This window comes from Pieris brassicae, chromosome 9 (genome assembly GCF_905147105.1).
Source record: "Pieris brassicae chromosome 9, ilPieBrab1.1, whole genome shotgun sequence".
NCBI lineage: Eukaryota > Metazoa > Arthropoda > Insecta > Lepidoptera > Pieridae > Pieris > Pieris brassicae.
This window is the reverse complement of record NC_059673.1, coordinates 14,425,937-14,442,930: the sequence shown is the minus strand read 5'-3', so window position 1 is coordinate 14,442,930 and position 16,994 is coordinate 14,425,937. Positions and strand designations below refer to the sequence as shown.

The following is a 16,994-nucleotide window of genomic DNA, read 5'->3' as shown; positions in this document are numbered from 1 at the left end:
TGATCTAATGGGATTCCCTAATGGCCAACCAGCCGCCAACTTTTAATTTTCGTTTATTTTCACCTCGCCATCCAATGAAAACGAAATGTAATAATATCACTGTGAGAACGCGGACGATGTATTCTTGTGGGAAATTGTCAATGGAGATTCAGAGGTTATTGTTCGATTTATATCAGCGGACTCGACAAATGTTCAAAGTCAAAATAAAAAATCATTTATTCATGTAGGTACAATGTACACTTGTGAACGTCAAAAAAAATACATTAAATGCTTCTAATTTTACATTTACTGCCAGTTCTCAAATCTAGGGCGTAGAACAGAAGAAAAGAACTCTCCGCGATTCTCACTGTTGTCTTATACACGTCTTATATAAAAAAAAACATCTTAGTGTAAATATAAACCATTCTCGAATCGAATTGATCGGTTCCGTTTAATTTATTCACAAACGGAAGATTTATATGTAACAGTTACATATTTGACCTCCTAAATATATATATATTAAAATTATGTATTACAGTGTAAGCCAGAAAACATCTAAAAGTATTAGATTATACATAAACCGTTTTAGAATCCCAAATTTGTCGTACGTAAACAAATTATGTTGTTCAGTGGATATTAATTTCCTTATATTTCCTGTGGAGCTCCGGGCTGAGCGTCACGGATATTACGGCCCGGATTGAGGGTTGGGTCTTAATCACGTATCAAAGCGGTTGCTATATTTTGACCTATATTATCAACAGCTTTTTATACGGGTTTATTTGATTCACGGTTAGCGTATGACGTATATTATAGCGATCGTGCGTAGTGCGAAACTAGATACAGTTGTATTTTTTATAGATAAATGAGGCTTTTAGTTCGATTCGGCTCGTAAAGCTCATAATATCAAAATCTTGACACCTCGGGCCTAGTGAGAAGATTGAAGAAATGAAAACCATTTGAATTAGTGATAATACACGTTAGTATTAAGTGCTAAACAGTGAGTGAAAAAATAGAACACAAAAACAGAGTGTCTTCCCTTTAATAGATACTGTAAGTAGTGTTATTAAAAATATATATAATAAAATATGTTTATTATGAAACATAAGATACAAGTATCACTTATTCCACGTCATTAAATTTGGGTAGACATCCATACCCATCAGCAAAGAAGACAGAGGATGTAGGCCGAGAGAAAAGGCCGGCGTAAAAATACTCTCGGTATTGGACACATCCTTATGTTAAAAATCCTTTTTTGTAATAGACTTAAAATACGTATTAGTCTTAAGTTAGGCTCGATCGTAATGTTCCATGATGCCTTAGTAAAGACACATGTAAAAAAACTTGAATTAGTGTAAGCGAACGTTAGTCTTAAGTGCTAAACCGTGGTAAGTGAAATAGAACACAAGAATGGAGTCTCTTCTCTAAATGGAGAGAAACTTTTAAAACGGTCACGTTATGGACACTTATTACATATAATTAAATTAGGTTAGACGTAAATTACTTATTAGTCTTAAGGCCTGTATTCACTTTGATAAGGGATTAGGAGAAAACAAGTGATTAGTTGGCTGCGTAGTAACGTGTTTAGAAGCGTTTGCGAGTGAACTGCCAGTATGGCTACTACGTCCCGTGCGCCATTCCTTCCCCCTTACTCGCAGCTTCCAAAACTTCTTCGGTTTCAGATAGCACCGTGTTTAATACCTCTTTCAGGACTTCTTCCAATTTCAAGCATGCTTCTAGATGTTCGTCAAATTTTGCTGATCGACAGCCAGGTTGGTGAACTCAGTTTCCGCACTTAGACTCATAATTGGTCCGTTGTGCGTAGCTGATCCAAAGCTATCGACAACTGAATTTACTTAACAGAGCTACTAAACAAGAATTCGACACTACTTGCACTACTAAACATTTGCACTTGCACTAGTCAAAGTGTACACAGGCCTTTAAGTTAAGCTTGATCGTAATGTTAAATATCTCAGTTAGGAGACAATGTGTTTACAAAAACAGCTAATACTGTAAAGTGGTTTTTTTTGTATACAAGACGAGAGTCAGAAGTGAAGGCTAAAGTGAAGGACTGAAGATGGAGTTGTTTTTAGTTGTTTGTACTAGTTGACTTTCCAACTAGATGCTAGATTTGAAATCCTAAGCAAGCTTACTCAGGGAGTAGTTATCAAGATCTGGGAGAATCGGTAGACACGTGTGCGGCGTACCCAATATGGCTTCCTTTTCAAACGTTTTGGTTATACAAGATACTATTTTCTTATTTACACCGTATGACATAACTTAGTAAAAGGTTTTTACACTTTGCAACATGTCCAACCGGTTTTATAGGACGTGGTTATGTGAAGCATGTTTGTAAATATATATGTACAATAATACAACTGGAAATTGTACTACTTTGTACCAGTAAGGACATTTACGGTGTTATAAGCATGAGTCCAATCAATTAGTTTAAGAATATCTATTTGTGAGGAATTTTATCTTAATTATTTTATAAGTCGTTTGCAATGCTTATGCAAAATGTCATACAAAATTTAAAACGAAAAATTAAGAATGTTTGCAGACGCTAATGCATCGTTGAGTCTAAAATTATTATTAGCTCTGAAACATAATGGTATTATGAGATGCGATCTTAATTAAACCGAAAGGCGAATCTCGGGGACTTTATGTGGGGTTTCCGTAAAAATTTTGATAGAGTTATTTGAGGCATCATGCTTATTGAAGACATGATTAACGACAGTACATAATGCACTACCGGTTACTAGTAAATGCAATATAATTATCCTGTTATGATTGGTTGTTCATGGTTAAAGTGGTTCCCATATATATGCGAATATATAAGTAGGCCATTACTGTAGTAGTTGGTATAAATAGCTCCTTAGGAAAGCGAACTTTCACGTTTTAGACTAAATATGTCGTGTGACTATACATTTGATTTATTATCATGAAGTAGAAATTGGCGAATGAAAGGGCAGAGAGTGTTTGTTTTGGATGTTCAAACTGGCGCACCGACTTTTGAAGTTTATTCCATCGCGAATAATTGCGCAACAAGGGAAATTAATCTAACACCTAAAACAGTTAAACCTGGATAAGGGAGAGTTCAAGGAACCGCGATCGCTTTTTATCTTGTTGAGGATTCGCGCTAACTCGAGTTTCGATATTACAGAGTTACAGACGGTCTGTCTCACTTATAGAGGTCTATAAAAATATAGCAAATAGGTTGTAGTTAGAAATAAAATACGTGTATGTAAAAGTATTACATATTTATTGAAATTGTAGCTGAACATAAATGTTTAATCTAATTAACATTATAACATTTACTTGAAAAAAATTGTAATTTCTTTTGCGATTCTGTTTTTAAATATTGTGTATGTTTATTAAGTTCATAAATTCTATCAAATATCTATCAAATAATTGATCAACCACCGCCAACCACATTTTCGTAAAATGACGGGACGCTCATTTGGTTTGAATTAAATAAGGATGCCTCGAAATTTAAGAATGTGCCATAAATAGCAAAACTAAACGCGTTTAATTGTCGCTTATCGTCGTATCGGTAAGTATCAACCTCTTTAATAGAGGTTCACGCGTGACAAATGTCTGTCACTTATCAGGTTTTATATTTCTCATGGAGGTTTTAGTAGGGCACAATTATGGGACCTGGTAAATACGCACATTAATAGAGAAGTTCCCAGTTCTCACTTATCCGAGTTTGACTGTATATCAATACCAATGACCTTTTATTCTATTTCTTGGCTCTAAGGCATGCCGGTTTCCTTACTATATTTTCTTCACCGTGCGAGCAAGTTTAAAATGCGCGCGTAGTCAGAAATCCAATTGTGCACAGCCGGGATCGAACCTACCACCTCAGGGAGAGTAGCGCGTTGAAACCACTAGGCCTACACTGCTCTGCTATTCTGGGCATAACATAAATATTTAAAATGATTCTACACGAACGGAATCGCGTTGTTAAAGATATTAAACAAAGAAATGTGTTCGGAATGAATAATTAAATGAGGATTTAGGTATATAAAAACTCAGTTGGTCTCTTCTATACAATTCAAGAATGCTGATGCTTCTGTAGTCCAGCCCAATTAAAACTACCCGAGCTGGTTTTAGTATGTTCTTCTGACGTGTAGAAAATCTGGTGTGGGTGGAGCCTATATATCATAGCCTTCTTCGGGAGTCCCTTGGGTAGAATGCCTAGCGAACCCCGAGGGCCCATCTTAATGCCTGTGTGAAAGGCTATGGTGTTTTTAGTGGGTGGGGTCTCGCTACACCTCTGAATAGCAGAAGGATTTGAGTGTAGACCCAGCCCCAAAGTCCCCGCGTCAATTTTGGACATCCTTGGTGTGGGCTTGCGTAAGCGCATTTTTAACTAATTAAAAAAAATAAAAAACAGCCTTCAGGAGCGAGGTATGTCCCCAAGCATCTTCACTTCCGATTTAAAAAATATCTCGCAAAGCCCATACTAAGACCGTATGTCATTACTCTAACAAAAACGCTGGCCTATTTTAAAAGCGGAAGTTTCAATAAACGTTTTCAAAGCTCGTGAATGCCCTACCCGCAGGCTTCCTCTGAATAGTCGTTCACCCTACACTTATGCACTTAAACCGTTACCATACCGCGCCCAAAATAGCTAAACACCAACGATTTTACGTGTTTAAAAATTACATAAATAAACGAACCGCTAAACATTCTCCAGGTGAAATAAACATTTTATATTTTAATAGTTCTACGTAAATATTTAAGAATAGACATAGTCACTATGCGATTTTTTTAAGTCTACTGCGTTCTAGTTACGCTTTTAATTTTTACTATTATTATTATTGCTTGAGGTCTCTGGCAGAATGACCAGCGTCGTGGAACACGTCTGCTACACAGCATAATGTTGAGCCAGGACCAGTTTCCTTCCAATCCTTCCACCAATCCAATCCTTGGGATTGATTCGCTCCAGTTCAAACAATTTGTATGACTCAAAACTTAGAGATTAATAATAGTGGTGGAAAGTTTCTTGCCTGTTCTTCTTGCCCGCTCTACGCACTTGAATTGCGAACTAGTAGTAAATTAATATAACTTCTTTTCTGACGTTCATAAGTGTACTTGTTTACCTATATGAATAAAGTTATTTTGAGATTGAGTTTCAAGCACAACACACACACATTACACACTTGAAATGTATCTTATTCTTTAAATCGTTTTTTATTATTATTATTATGTTGTGTGTTTCGTTGGTAAACGAAATATTGTTAGTATAGTAAACATAATAATGTCTATGTATTTTATGAGCTTTATGTGTATTATATAATGACTTGATGAATGAATCCGGACTAAATGAGGTAAAAATACGAGTTGCATGTTCTTATGTAGAATAGTTTAGCATGCATGCATTTAAGTTATCACTTACGTAAGCCTATCTTAGGGGTGAATCGTGAGGTTACCATAGTCAGGAAACGTCGCAAGGCCCTAACTACGACCTACTTATTGCGATCGATGCAACTACAGTGAAATATTACGGAATGCATGTTCTTGACAAATGATTGATGATGTCATGTTGGAATGTTGGAACCGGAAACTAAAGCTACCGTTAGTGAGAAATTAGAAATCCAGTTAGTTGACGAATTATACTGTTAATAATTTGTACACTTTTACAATTTTAAGTTAGTATTGTCTTTTGTTAACATAGCTTCAATCCGTTTAAAAAGTGTTTTTTTTAAATGTTAAGTTATATTAGTGCACCTACTTTGGTGATAAAAAACTGCGCGAAATAAATTAATAGATATTGTATTTTATTTATTTGTATTAAACTTAATCAAATGCGAATAGGTACTTGCTTGGTAAGCAAAAACGAAATATTTTAGTTGTCAAAAATATTATTCTAGATAGATTTGATATCCAATCTATTTATAACAACTGTATAGAATGTATGTACACTGTGTTCGGCATATATATATTCTACTCGTATGTGGTCTAGATAAATAATGTTTTATTATTTCGTTAATTTCAAATGACTTTCGAAATTAGACGTTTAATTACTATTTTAGATATAGGTTTATCTATAAAGGGTGCATTAATCTAGCACAATTGTTTTAAAACGTAAATGCGTCGCGCTACGATGATTTGTAACAAAAAAATTGGGTTAGGTTAGGTTACTTAACGGTCTATTAAAATAACGGGTTGTGAACTAAAAATATACGACGATGTCGATAACATTAAATACCGATGCTTTGATATTAATTGTATAGACGCCCTTGAATAATGCAATTTATTAAAATGTTAGTTGGTTAGTCAGTGTATTAAAATCTTAATAAAATAGCAATTTTTTTGATTCGAATTCATGTGATATTTATTCATCCCGACAGAAGCGATTAATGTTATTTAAAAGCGAGAGTCTTCATTGTCGGTTTAAATAATAACTTTACTTTGTCTTATATATTTTATTATAAAAACAGCACTTGAAACAACAAAATGTACTAGTCCTAATGGAAAGAGATGTATAGGACTAGAAATCATGGACAGATGACGTAATAGATCAAGCGGGAGGAAACTGGATGAGTGTTGGTCAAGATAAGGGAAATGGAAAATATGGAATAAGTTTTTACCCATACAAAAAGTAGAACACTCAAAAACCGTTATTTTTAGAACTTATACTACCACGACTAAGAAATGTAAAATAAAGCTAGGCGAGACGTAGCGGTAAGCATACTTAGGCTCTACTTATTTCTGAATTATAAGTATATTACATACAAATACATTTAAAATATTATATTTGCCTTACTTGAAAAACTTCTTGAATTCAAACTCTCAGGCCCTTACAACTTACGCTCCTCCAATAGATGCTTATTGCAAATTCACAGCTCATCCTTCTTATGCAATTTGTTTAGGATCTCCGCCATTTATGTGTTGAATACGCTGCCCGACTTCATACGATACCTCCCTAACATCTTTTAAAACTCTTCTGCATAAACATTTCTTAACTATATCCTATCCTACTTAATATTAACTGTAGTTCTAGTTTTTCTTATTTGTTAGGTTAAGCTTCTATATTTTTTTTTATAATATTTGGTTATGCAGTGCTTGCAGTTTATCCATCATATATATTTTTTTAGTTTTTCCCCTACTAGGGTTGCCTGGAACTGATCGCTTGTTAGCTATAAGGCCGCCCGTTGCATACCTTATAATTTGTATGTATTATGTTATTTGTTATGTATAAATGTAACGAAGTGTGAATAATTAAATAAACAAAGAAAAACTTCGGAAGTGTTAGTGTTGATGCACTATATGCCACACGATTGAGATCCATAATAGTCTTATTTTCATCGCGTTTCAATTGAAGTAATTGAAGCCAATGTCGCTATGGTGTTTCAATATATTTTTCTGTATTTAATAATAATAAATTCTTTATTTCAAACGATATTAATATGTTGTTTTTGTTTTAGTTAGAGTTTGATTTGGTCTTAGTTGTTATACTAGTATTGGTAATATCCAGAACAAGAAAAGATCTATAGTAGAACATGAACACCATACCAACGTTTTAAGATATGCATGCTCTTTGTAACCAACATGTTCAGGATACCATTGGTGCTATGCCTAACATGATGCATCATGGATGCCACCTATTTCCGAATGATGGCTTTAATACTGTTAGTTAGAGTCTCAGCAAATCTACCGCATTGGAGAACCTTGCCAAGCCCAATACCAAGTAGCATTTACGTCGAGGACGATATTAAGTTCTCTAGGAAAATCTGTGAAATGTTACACTCTTCATAAATAATAAAAAATATAATGGAAATTGAAATTTAACATATCGCAGGATTATTTTCATGCAATTTAACTGAAAATAGATAAATGCGATTACTGCGTTAACAAAAATAAAAATTTCAATACCTTCTTCAAAGCTATGTCGCGAACTAAATTTAAATGGGTTAATGATATAAAAGCAATTTTTTAATGAGAATTTTTAAAGAAATGTTTAACATGTTTCCAAGAGACAATAAATTACATATAGAGGGAGCCGGGTAGTTCCAGGTGTATTGCTAACCATTGGTCGTCCCAACCGATAGGAAATTTTAACATCGTCACCTATATAATATTTAGACTCAATACGACGATGATTGACGAGCCTGTCTAAGGCTTATACTCATTATTCACTTTAGCATTTGTATGTAATTTAACCTCTGTGCATTCGATTGCGGTAGTTACGGGATTGTGTCCAATATTAGATAACAATGGCCGTACGTAGGAATGTTTATTAAATAGTCTGGTTAGCCTGACCTTGTTCCAATACTCTTGTGTTACGCGCAACATCTTTAAACGTTAAACAGTATTACGGGTTTTATTTTACTATGACAACAACTATTACGATATTTTCCACCTCACCAAACAAGATGTGAGGAAGTGTTTGAAGCGGCGGGAAGATTTTGTTTAAGCAGTAATTTGAATTATGTATTATTTGTGGTTTCAAATGTTAAATTTCAGTTTTCTTTAGTTTAAAAAAATATATTTTGTCCATTAATGTACTTACTTTTTTTTCTGTTTCATATATGTTGTTTTTCTATCTGTTTTAGCTTTCTGTATTCTCTAAGTGTTTTGTTTTTATATATACGTTAGCTGTAAGATAATAATTAAATAAATAAGTAACTAATAGTAATCATAAGTTACTTCATCAATGTATGGATATTTATTAAAATATTTTTTTTCGTTACTACCTTTTTACGTTGTTTGAGCTTTTAAGCTACTTTACTTTTCTTAAGCGTCTCCTTCGTTGATTCGTTTTTAGTTCGTAGAACGTGATTATTATAAACTTTTTTATAAAAATTACTCTAGGCTGACTACGCGCCTTTGTGTGATAACAAAATAATCAATTTTGTGTGTTCGATTGTCACTTAAAGATCGGCAATAAAATTCTATTTACGCTATGTGTGTCAATTAAGGCTGGTTGACCTTCAGTGGCCCTTGCAATTCAAATAATTTGAACCTAAGCTTTTATACAATTCAATTTAGCGACATCGTTCACGTTAAACTTTTTTTCACTCTTTGAGAACCAATTGCCCTCTTAACGTTTTATATATTCGTAATATCAGACAAATTTTAAAAGGAAATTTACGTTGAGATTTTGATCATTCGTTTTGTTACACGAATATATGTACAATTGACAAATTAATGTATTTTATATGGAAAGCGAAAGTGAAAAAGCGAAACACTTAATGTATTTGTGTAGTATTTAACAACTGCACATAATGCCTTTGTTCGTTGTACTTTTCTAAAGATGTTTATGGATATGGTATGGATATTAAATTAAATAATAACTTCGGACAAAAATCTATATCTTCTAATTCTTCTTATCCCGTACACTCTTGACAGAGCGGTCGTGATCGCTATGTTGTAGTGGTATTAGAAGGGGCAGATGTGATACGCTTCACGACGTTTCGCCATCGTTGCCTATTAGAGGTCATCCTGCTGTATTCATTGAGTGAACCTCCGACGGTAGACTTGATCTGGTCAGTCCAACGCGTAGGTGTCCTTCCGCGCGGTCTGGTGCCTTACACCTTTCCCTGGACGACAAGGCGTTTAATGAACTGAACACCATGCTGAGATACGTGTCCGAAGAATGTAAGGATGCGAGATTGTACTGATGAAAATAGATGCTGCTTAATACCAAGTTGTTGAACTATCGAGACGTTTGTAAGAAACTCGGTCCACGAAACCCTAAGCATTCTTCTCCAGCACCACATTTCCAGAGCGTCTATTTTCTGTCTTTCCATATCTCGCAAGGTCCACGTCTCGGCCGCGTACAGAAATATGGGGAATATAATAGTCTTCACGAGCCTGGTCTTCGTGGCTTTTGTTATATTCCTGTTTCTCCATATTTTTTGCATCTTGTCCATAGCCGTTCTTGTGATGCCCATACGTCGTTTGACGTTAAAAAATCTATATAGAACAGGTTAATTTGAGTACGCTATTTTATTTAAAGCCTTTGTTATCTATGTTCTGCTTATTTAAATATTTGAGTGATAAAAATTAAGCCTATCGTCGCTATGTTATTAAAAACTACGGTTCAAAAATATTATAGCTTCAATTCTTAAAAAACCGGCATCGCATTCGCGAGCCTTCTAACATTGAAAGTGCGTTATGAACCGCGGTATCACTTAACATCATGTGAGCCTTCTGCCCGTTTGAACCCTGTTTTGTAAAATAGAAATATTTATTTGTGGCAACTTTAGACTTTGTGCTATAGAAACATAAACAAGACATAAAACGAAATTCAAATTCTAAATTCAAATTTATGTACACAGTTTAATTTCTACCCGCGAACACTTGTTGTTATTTAGAGTGTAGAGCATGTTATATGTTTCGAGAATTCATAGCTTACAGCGCTTTTATTTAATTTTAATCACTGGCCATTTTCAGATTGAGGTTGCCTTAATGAGTAGTTCACGAATACAATGTCCCCAAATATGGTTTCTCAATGCTTTTCGAGTTATGAAATCATCGTTTTTGACCTACTCTACCTTTATGAATAGTTCTGAAGGGCAGACTTGTTTTTGACGCAATTTGAAACAAATTTTAACGTAACTAATTTATTTATCTTAACAATTTAAGTTGTATATATAATAATTATTAACCAGACACTGTATTGCATGCCGCCAAAACGCCATGCCCTTGAAGAAAAAAAAACAGCAATTTTGACTCAAAAAACAGTCGTTTAAATTACAAGCTTAAAGTTTGTTTTAAGGATAATCGTATGTGCCATAGACACGTGACACGGAGGTTTATTTACCTTACGTGATTTCACTTTTAACCGCTATATTTCTAATAATTCAACCTAATTAATAAAATTTATATTGTGAAGTAATTACGAAGATAAATTTCATATGGTCGCCTCGCAAACAGGAAAATCGAAAATCTTTTAAAACCACGCAAGTCTGTAACAGTTTTACGATTATATTACGGTGTATGGAATAATAGTATGATTGCTGCCAAATAGCTTTACAATGTGGCTACAGTGTACTCATATCGGTTTTCAAGGAAACCGTAAAGTATATTTTTTCGCGATCTATGACGTTCGATATAGCAAACTAGTGCTATTCGAGTTTTGAATTAGAAAGAAACAATACATGGCCACGTAGGATTTTACGCTAACAATATCTCAGTATTTTATAAATATATATTATCGATATATATTTTTTCTTTTCTATGATTTTTCACGTTGTTTTATTCGAAAGCGTGAAATGTATTGAATTAGCGACGCAACTTTACTTTTTTCTCGAAGCATTTTTAATTACTTAATAATTAATGAGGTAAAATTTACATCTGGTGTAAAAAGATGTTATTTTAAAATAATGGTTATAAGTTGCAAAGATTCCAATACAAAAATTTGAAGGATGAATTTTATTGCCTACCTAGAGTTTTACAAAATTTTCTTACTACTCTATTTAAAAAAAAAACATCTATTTACACCAAGTGTGTAGTTTTTATAAAAGTTCTGTAGTTTTTTTGAGAATTCTGAACGTTGAACATAATTTTAATGTAAAATATAAAATTTTCCAGACATTCCCGACATACCAGAAGACATCAAGAAACTCCGTGCTCTTCAGATCGCGGACTTCAGTAGCAACCCTATACCTCGGCTGCCAGCTGGATTCAGCCAGCTCCGGTCGCTCACGGTTCTTGGCCTCAATGATATGTCACTCACCAGCCTACCTAGCGACTTTGGCAGGTATGATTAAATTGATAAGGTTCATAGATACAAATGGTTTGCAAATTAATTCTTTATCATTATCCCCTCCACCATCTTCTTAGGCTAGCACTGAGTAGTATAATTTATTTGTATTAATTTGTTTGAGGTTTTATAGTACTTTTATTACCAGCAACCTAGACAATCATTAAACATATACAGTATATCTAGTTAAATATCATTAAAGCTATACGGATAATGATTGTCATCGAAGTTAATATTCATAGCATATAGCGGGTTTTTCTCTGTTGTTACGGAAACTCGGTCAAACAATGTTTATAGCTGGTAAACCATATTTTATTAAATGACAGCTTAATAGAGCTCTGCAAATAGAAATGAAAGCGAAAGTTCAGTGGAAAGTAACTGCCCTGGGCGACTTTTTGTCGTGAAGTCTTCTGAGTTCTGTACAATGGCTTGTATTATAGTTTAACGGTCTTGCCTCAAATAGTTAAAGACGCTTTGTTTATTTTTAAAATGATAAGGCCAAAAGTTTTAAGGTTTTATAACACCTTTAAATTAATTACATATTCTGTATTGTAAAACTAATTTCGCTAATACATATGTAATATTACAATTTGTTCAGCCGAAAATTTGTATCATAATTTTTATGACTGACTCCACCACGTACTATAACAAGTGTATAATATATTATATAAAGACTCTTAATTATTAAATTTACATCAATTTTATAAACATATAATAACCCTATAACAATGTCTCCGCTGGCTCTGCGACCAAATGCCACCTTCCGTCAATTACTTTACAAAATCGTATTTACAATAGTAATACGACCTGAGTTAATCTTTAACGTCAACGGCAATAATTTACTTTTTTACATATATTACCCACACATTGTCTATGCTTGAAAACAAAATACATTTTCGAGGATTCCTACAAAAACTTAATACATTTATGTACTGTAATTTTTGAGAGCTTTGCTTCTTTTGCTGGTAAGAGGAGGGCGAAAGGGGTGGGGGGGATTATAAATCTGCTTACGTAATACTTGTAATACTTGAACGGCCCGTAATTGTGCTACAATGATATATGATTAGTGATTTATTTTTATGTAGAGTAGAGCATTGACCGACCATTGAAGAACACAACATAGAAGCACATAGGGCCATGTACGAATTGCAAAGGTATTCAGGACACTTTGTCATTGTTCAAAGTATAAAATGTCCCATTCATTAGACCCATCAACCGCAAAACTGTATACGAACAATTTTAAGCTCTATTTGCATCGGTATACGAGTTATTATGCAGTTTTTATACAAATGCAATTGAACGTGATATTAAAGTAATAAATGCGATAAGTATAGGTATTTAGGGCGTGCCTGTTATCAAGGTGTTATTGTTTATCTTGGCTTTATAACATTCCATATTTTTAGCTTTTTTGTTTATTATTTCTATATGTTGTTAACCAGATGGACTTTAAGCATATGATATAATATTATTTAAAAATAAATGCATGTGCATAATGCGTTTTTTGTGTCTTCATCTGTCAAGTTCAATGTTCAGGTCACAATTGAAGTCTACCAACTGTTTATACTTTCTCCATCATTCGAATTGAATGGAAGATTTCTCGCCGAAGTCTGATGTTATGAGACAAAAATTAAAACCGCTTTTGTGACCGTGATTAGTGTTTCTTTACTTCATGATTCGATCTGCATTGCTAACGTAGTATTTACGATAAGAGATTTGTATTAAATCTTGCACAGCGTGACTAATCAACTTGTTTTGCGAGACGATAAACGCAAAGTCGAGAGCATTATAATTGCCTGTAATAAACCTACATTTTTGTCCAAAAGTTTTTACGACTTATACGCTTGTTATTTTTGGATAAAAATAATTAAGTATTTAACCAAGAAGCTAATATAAGGTATATTTACTAAACAGTAACGTCTAGATTTCTAAAGACAACTTCAAATCTTTTTTATATACACTCTTATACTCTTACCGAAGGCAGACAGCTATCTTCTTGCTACGGTCCAGACGTACTCGCTTCATACACTTTCATTACACTCACCATGCATGCCCGTTAGTTATGGATACGTTTGACATATAGTATTTAAGTTATATAATGATTTTATTTATAAACATATTTGACGTAAATAATACTTGTGGTTAACATTACTTATTGATTACAGAAAAACATACATTATCCTTACAGACTATGCCAATACGATAATGTCGAGAAAAATAAAATATATAATTTTAAACACGTAATATACACAATATCGCTACTGTGAATTCATATAAGTACAACATATAAATCTTTCGATATTGTCAGAGACAGCATTCAGCAGGCGCAACGTCTTTGATAAAGGGGATATGTGCAACAGACTGGTTCTTGCTCATTGTATCGCAAATAACCTAGGCTTTCGCCGTCGCACATACCCCATAGGTGCCAAGAAACTGAGTTTTTACACTACACTTGGGTAGCACACTGTCCAGATCAAGACGTTCAGTACATAGTAGGTAGTTAGGTAGTTTCCAATTAATTGTACCCCACCATCCCTTAGACAAATAATGTTGGGCACATTAACATATAATCAACTATGTACTTAATAATTACCAATGAAACATAATCTATTTGCTTGCTCGATCTCTATTTGGCGGTTACGGGATGTAATGAGTTGGATTGCAACTCACCCAGCTCGTTTCCTCTATACTGTTCCCAATTCATATAGTAAAAACTACAAATATAACCTTGATAAGCATATTTACGTCACTCCAAAAAATGATAATGGATTCATTCATCTTTGCGTAATGATTCATCAATTATTGATTTTCGGTTTGCTTAGGAATCCGATGCCAAGGTCCACTAAGCATACGTTGCAAAGGTGAATGTAAACGCAATCCTATTTGCGACGCTTATACTAAATTGGCATTGGTTCTTCATTAATGCTATACATATGGTGCCGCAAGTATATATTAAATTGTAGAGTTAAAAGTGATATTGATAAACAATGTTTAGTTCTACAGTATTTATGTTATCCTAGTATTATCGTGTGACTTAGTAAGAAATTAATACAGCTGATCACTGAAGTATCTCAGACTTAGGGTCCTTTAAGAGAAGAGCGTACCAATTCTTAAAAGGCCGGCAACGCACTCGTGAGTCCTCTGGCATTGAGAGTGTCCATCCATAGTGATATGGATGGACACATCAGGTGAGGCTCTTGCTCTCTCGATACTTCAAGAACTCGGTATTAAGCAGCGTTTATTTTCAATAGTACAATCTCGCATCCTTACATTCTTCGGACCCGTATCTCGGCGTGGTGTTCAGTCCATAGAACGCCTTGCGTCACCTACGCGTTGGACTGACCAGATCAAGTCTGCCGTAGGAGGTACACTCAATGAGTGTAGTAGGATGACCACTAATAGGCAACGATGGCGAAACGTCGTGAAGCGCATCACATCTGCTCCTTTGATTACCACTGCTAAATAGCGATCACGACCGCTCTGTCAAGAGTGTACCGGATGAGAAGAAGAGGCTCTTGCCCTTTTGCCCCCTGTTCTATAAAAAAAGTCTATTTTGAGAAATGTTTTTTTTATTTCTCTATCAAGTTTGATAAGTCTTATAGGTGTATTAATGATTTAATCACTACAACTAAAATTATAGTTGTAAATTTATGTCAATTAATCGTATAAGATCTTAAATACGGTTTAAACAATTTTTTTCATAATACATTGACGGTTAAAAGGAGTTGACAGAAAATAGTAGTATTTAATCATACTAGTTACGTTACTTAATACCTGCAACGACATAGTCTGGGAATACCCAAAGCAAATAAAAAACTAATAACTTCGAGTTTTGGCAGAGATAGGGACCTTGGAAATGATTTTACAACATCATATTCCGAAGTAAAGGATGAATGAAAATAAATTGAATTTGTCGAACCCATATAAAGTTGGAGGTGCATTATTATTATTGTCATTATAATATGATGACTTTTACAACAATCCAAATAAGAAAACAAAATAAACGACGTGATTTACATCAATTTTGAATTTAATCTACCTTAAATACACTTAATACATAAGCGTAATACACTTGTCAAGTTATTTAGTGAATAATATTCACTTATCTATCTAACCTTGCGTATAGCTTTGAATACTCAATGGATTAGTCATCCATTGTCATACATCTTAATCCGTTCGAAATGACTTTCTTTTAAGAATCTTACGTGGCACTATAGGTTTTGAAATGTGTCAATATGCAAACGGGCAGGAGGCTCATCTGGTGTTAAGTGATACTGCCGCTCATGGACACTCACATTGCTCGCAAGTGCGTTGCCGGCCTTTTAAGAAATGGTATGCTTTTAAGAATTGGTACGCTCTAAATAATTCGTGGGAATGTAGTTAATATATATGGACATATTGGCGGTGAGCGACATAAACTACAGAAATGCTTAGCATTATCAGAAACAAAAACATTATACCATAATTTGTTTGTATCGGAAAACTATAGGGCTCATTATGGCTTCATGTGTGCCATAATTGCAAACATTTGGTTTGCGTTTCTAATTATTTACTAAAATATATGTATATTTCGTCCCTTGTATGACTCAGGGAGCGAAATCTGTTAACCCAATGATAAATGTGTTTGTAAACAGTTGCGATTGATATCTCAAACTTAAACACAAAGATTTATTATACTTATCAAATGACAGTTGTCGGCGACTTTTACTTTTTTATAAAGTAGCAAGGCTACTCCGTAAAATCGTTACAAATAATTGTTCATTGACCAAATGTTTTACTACAACACTTTGACATACTGCTACTGCTGACATAGATGGCGTCATCTTACGAAATCTAATTTCCGAATTGACGTGGTAGTTTATGTGTGAAATTGGTATTGCTTTTGTAAAGTACTTTTGTATCGTGATTTATCTAGATCTAGATCCGATATGTCATTTTATTATCGTCTCTATCATATTGTTTTTTATTCCAGCTTGGTGTCTCTCCAATCACTGGAGCTGAGAGAGAATTTGCTGAAGTCCCTGCCGGAGTCATTGAAAAATCTTATTAAACTGGAAAGATTGGACCTTGGTGATAATGAAATCGAAATACTTGTAAGTTTTTATTATTACCTGCTTGTCATAAGTCGTACGTTTATTTTATCGCTTAAAATGTATGTTAAATTATTCATTCTTCCAATTTTATGAATAGTATTAGGGGATACCTTAACACTCATGCATGTTTGCTAAAAATGAAGTATTTCTTTCATATTTTAGAAATCTAATCCATCACTCTTTATACTATTAAAGTTATTTTGCAGTTT

The 16,994-nt window shown here is 34.0% G+C and overlaps 1 protein-coding gene across 11 annotated transcripts in view; it reads left to right on the top strand.

Moving 5' to 3' along the window:
- Positions 1-16,994, top strand: part of LOC123714088 (protein lap4) — a 77,355-nt gene that overhangs the window by 12,202 nt on the left and 48,159 nt on the right. For all 11 annotated transcript variants that reach the window (XM_045668193.1, XM_045668194.1, XM_045668197.1 and 8 more), the window contains exons 3-4: positions 11,524-11,692; positions 16,665-16,785. In XM_045668193.1, coding sequence (XP_045524149.1) covers positions 11,524-11,692; positions 16,665-16,785 — 290 coding nt within the window. The remainder of the gene's footprint in view (positions 1-11,523; positions 11,693-16,664; positions 16,786-16,994) is intronic.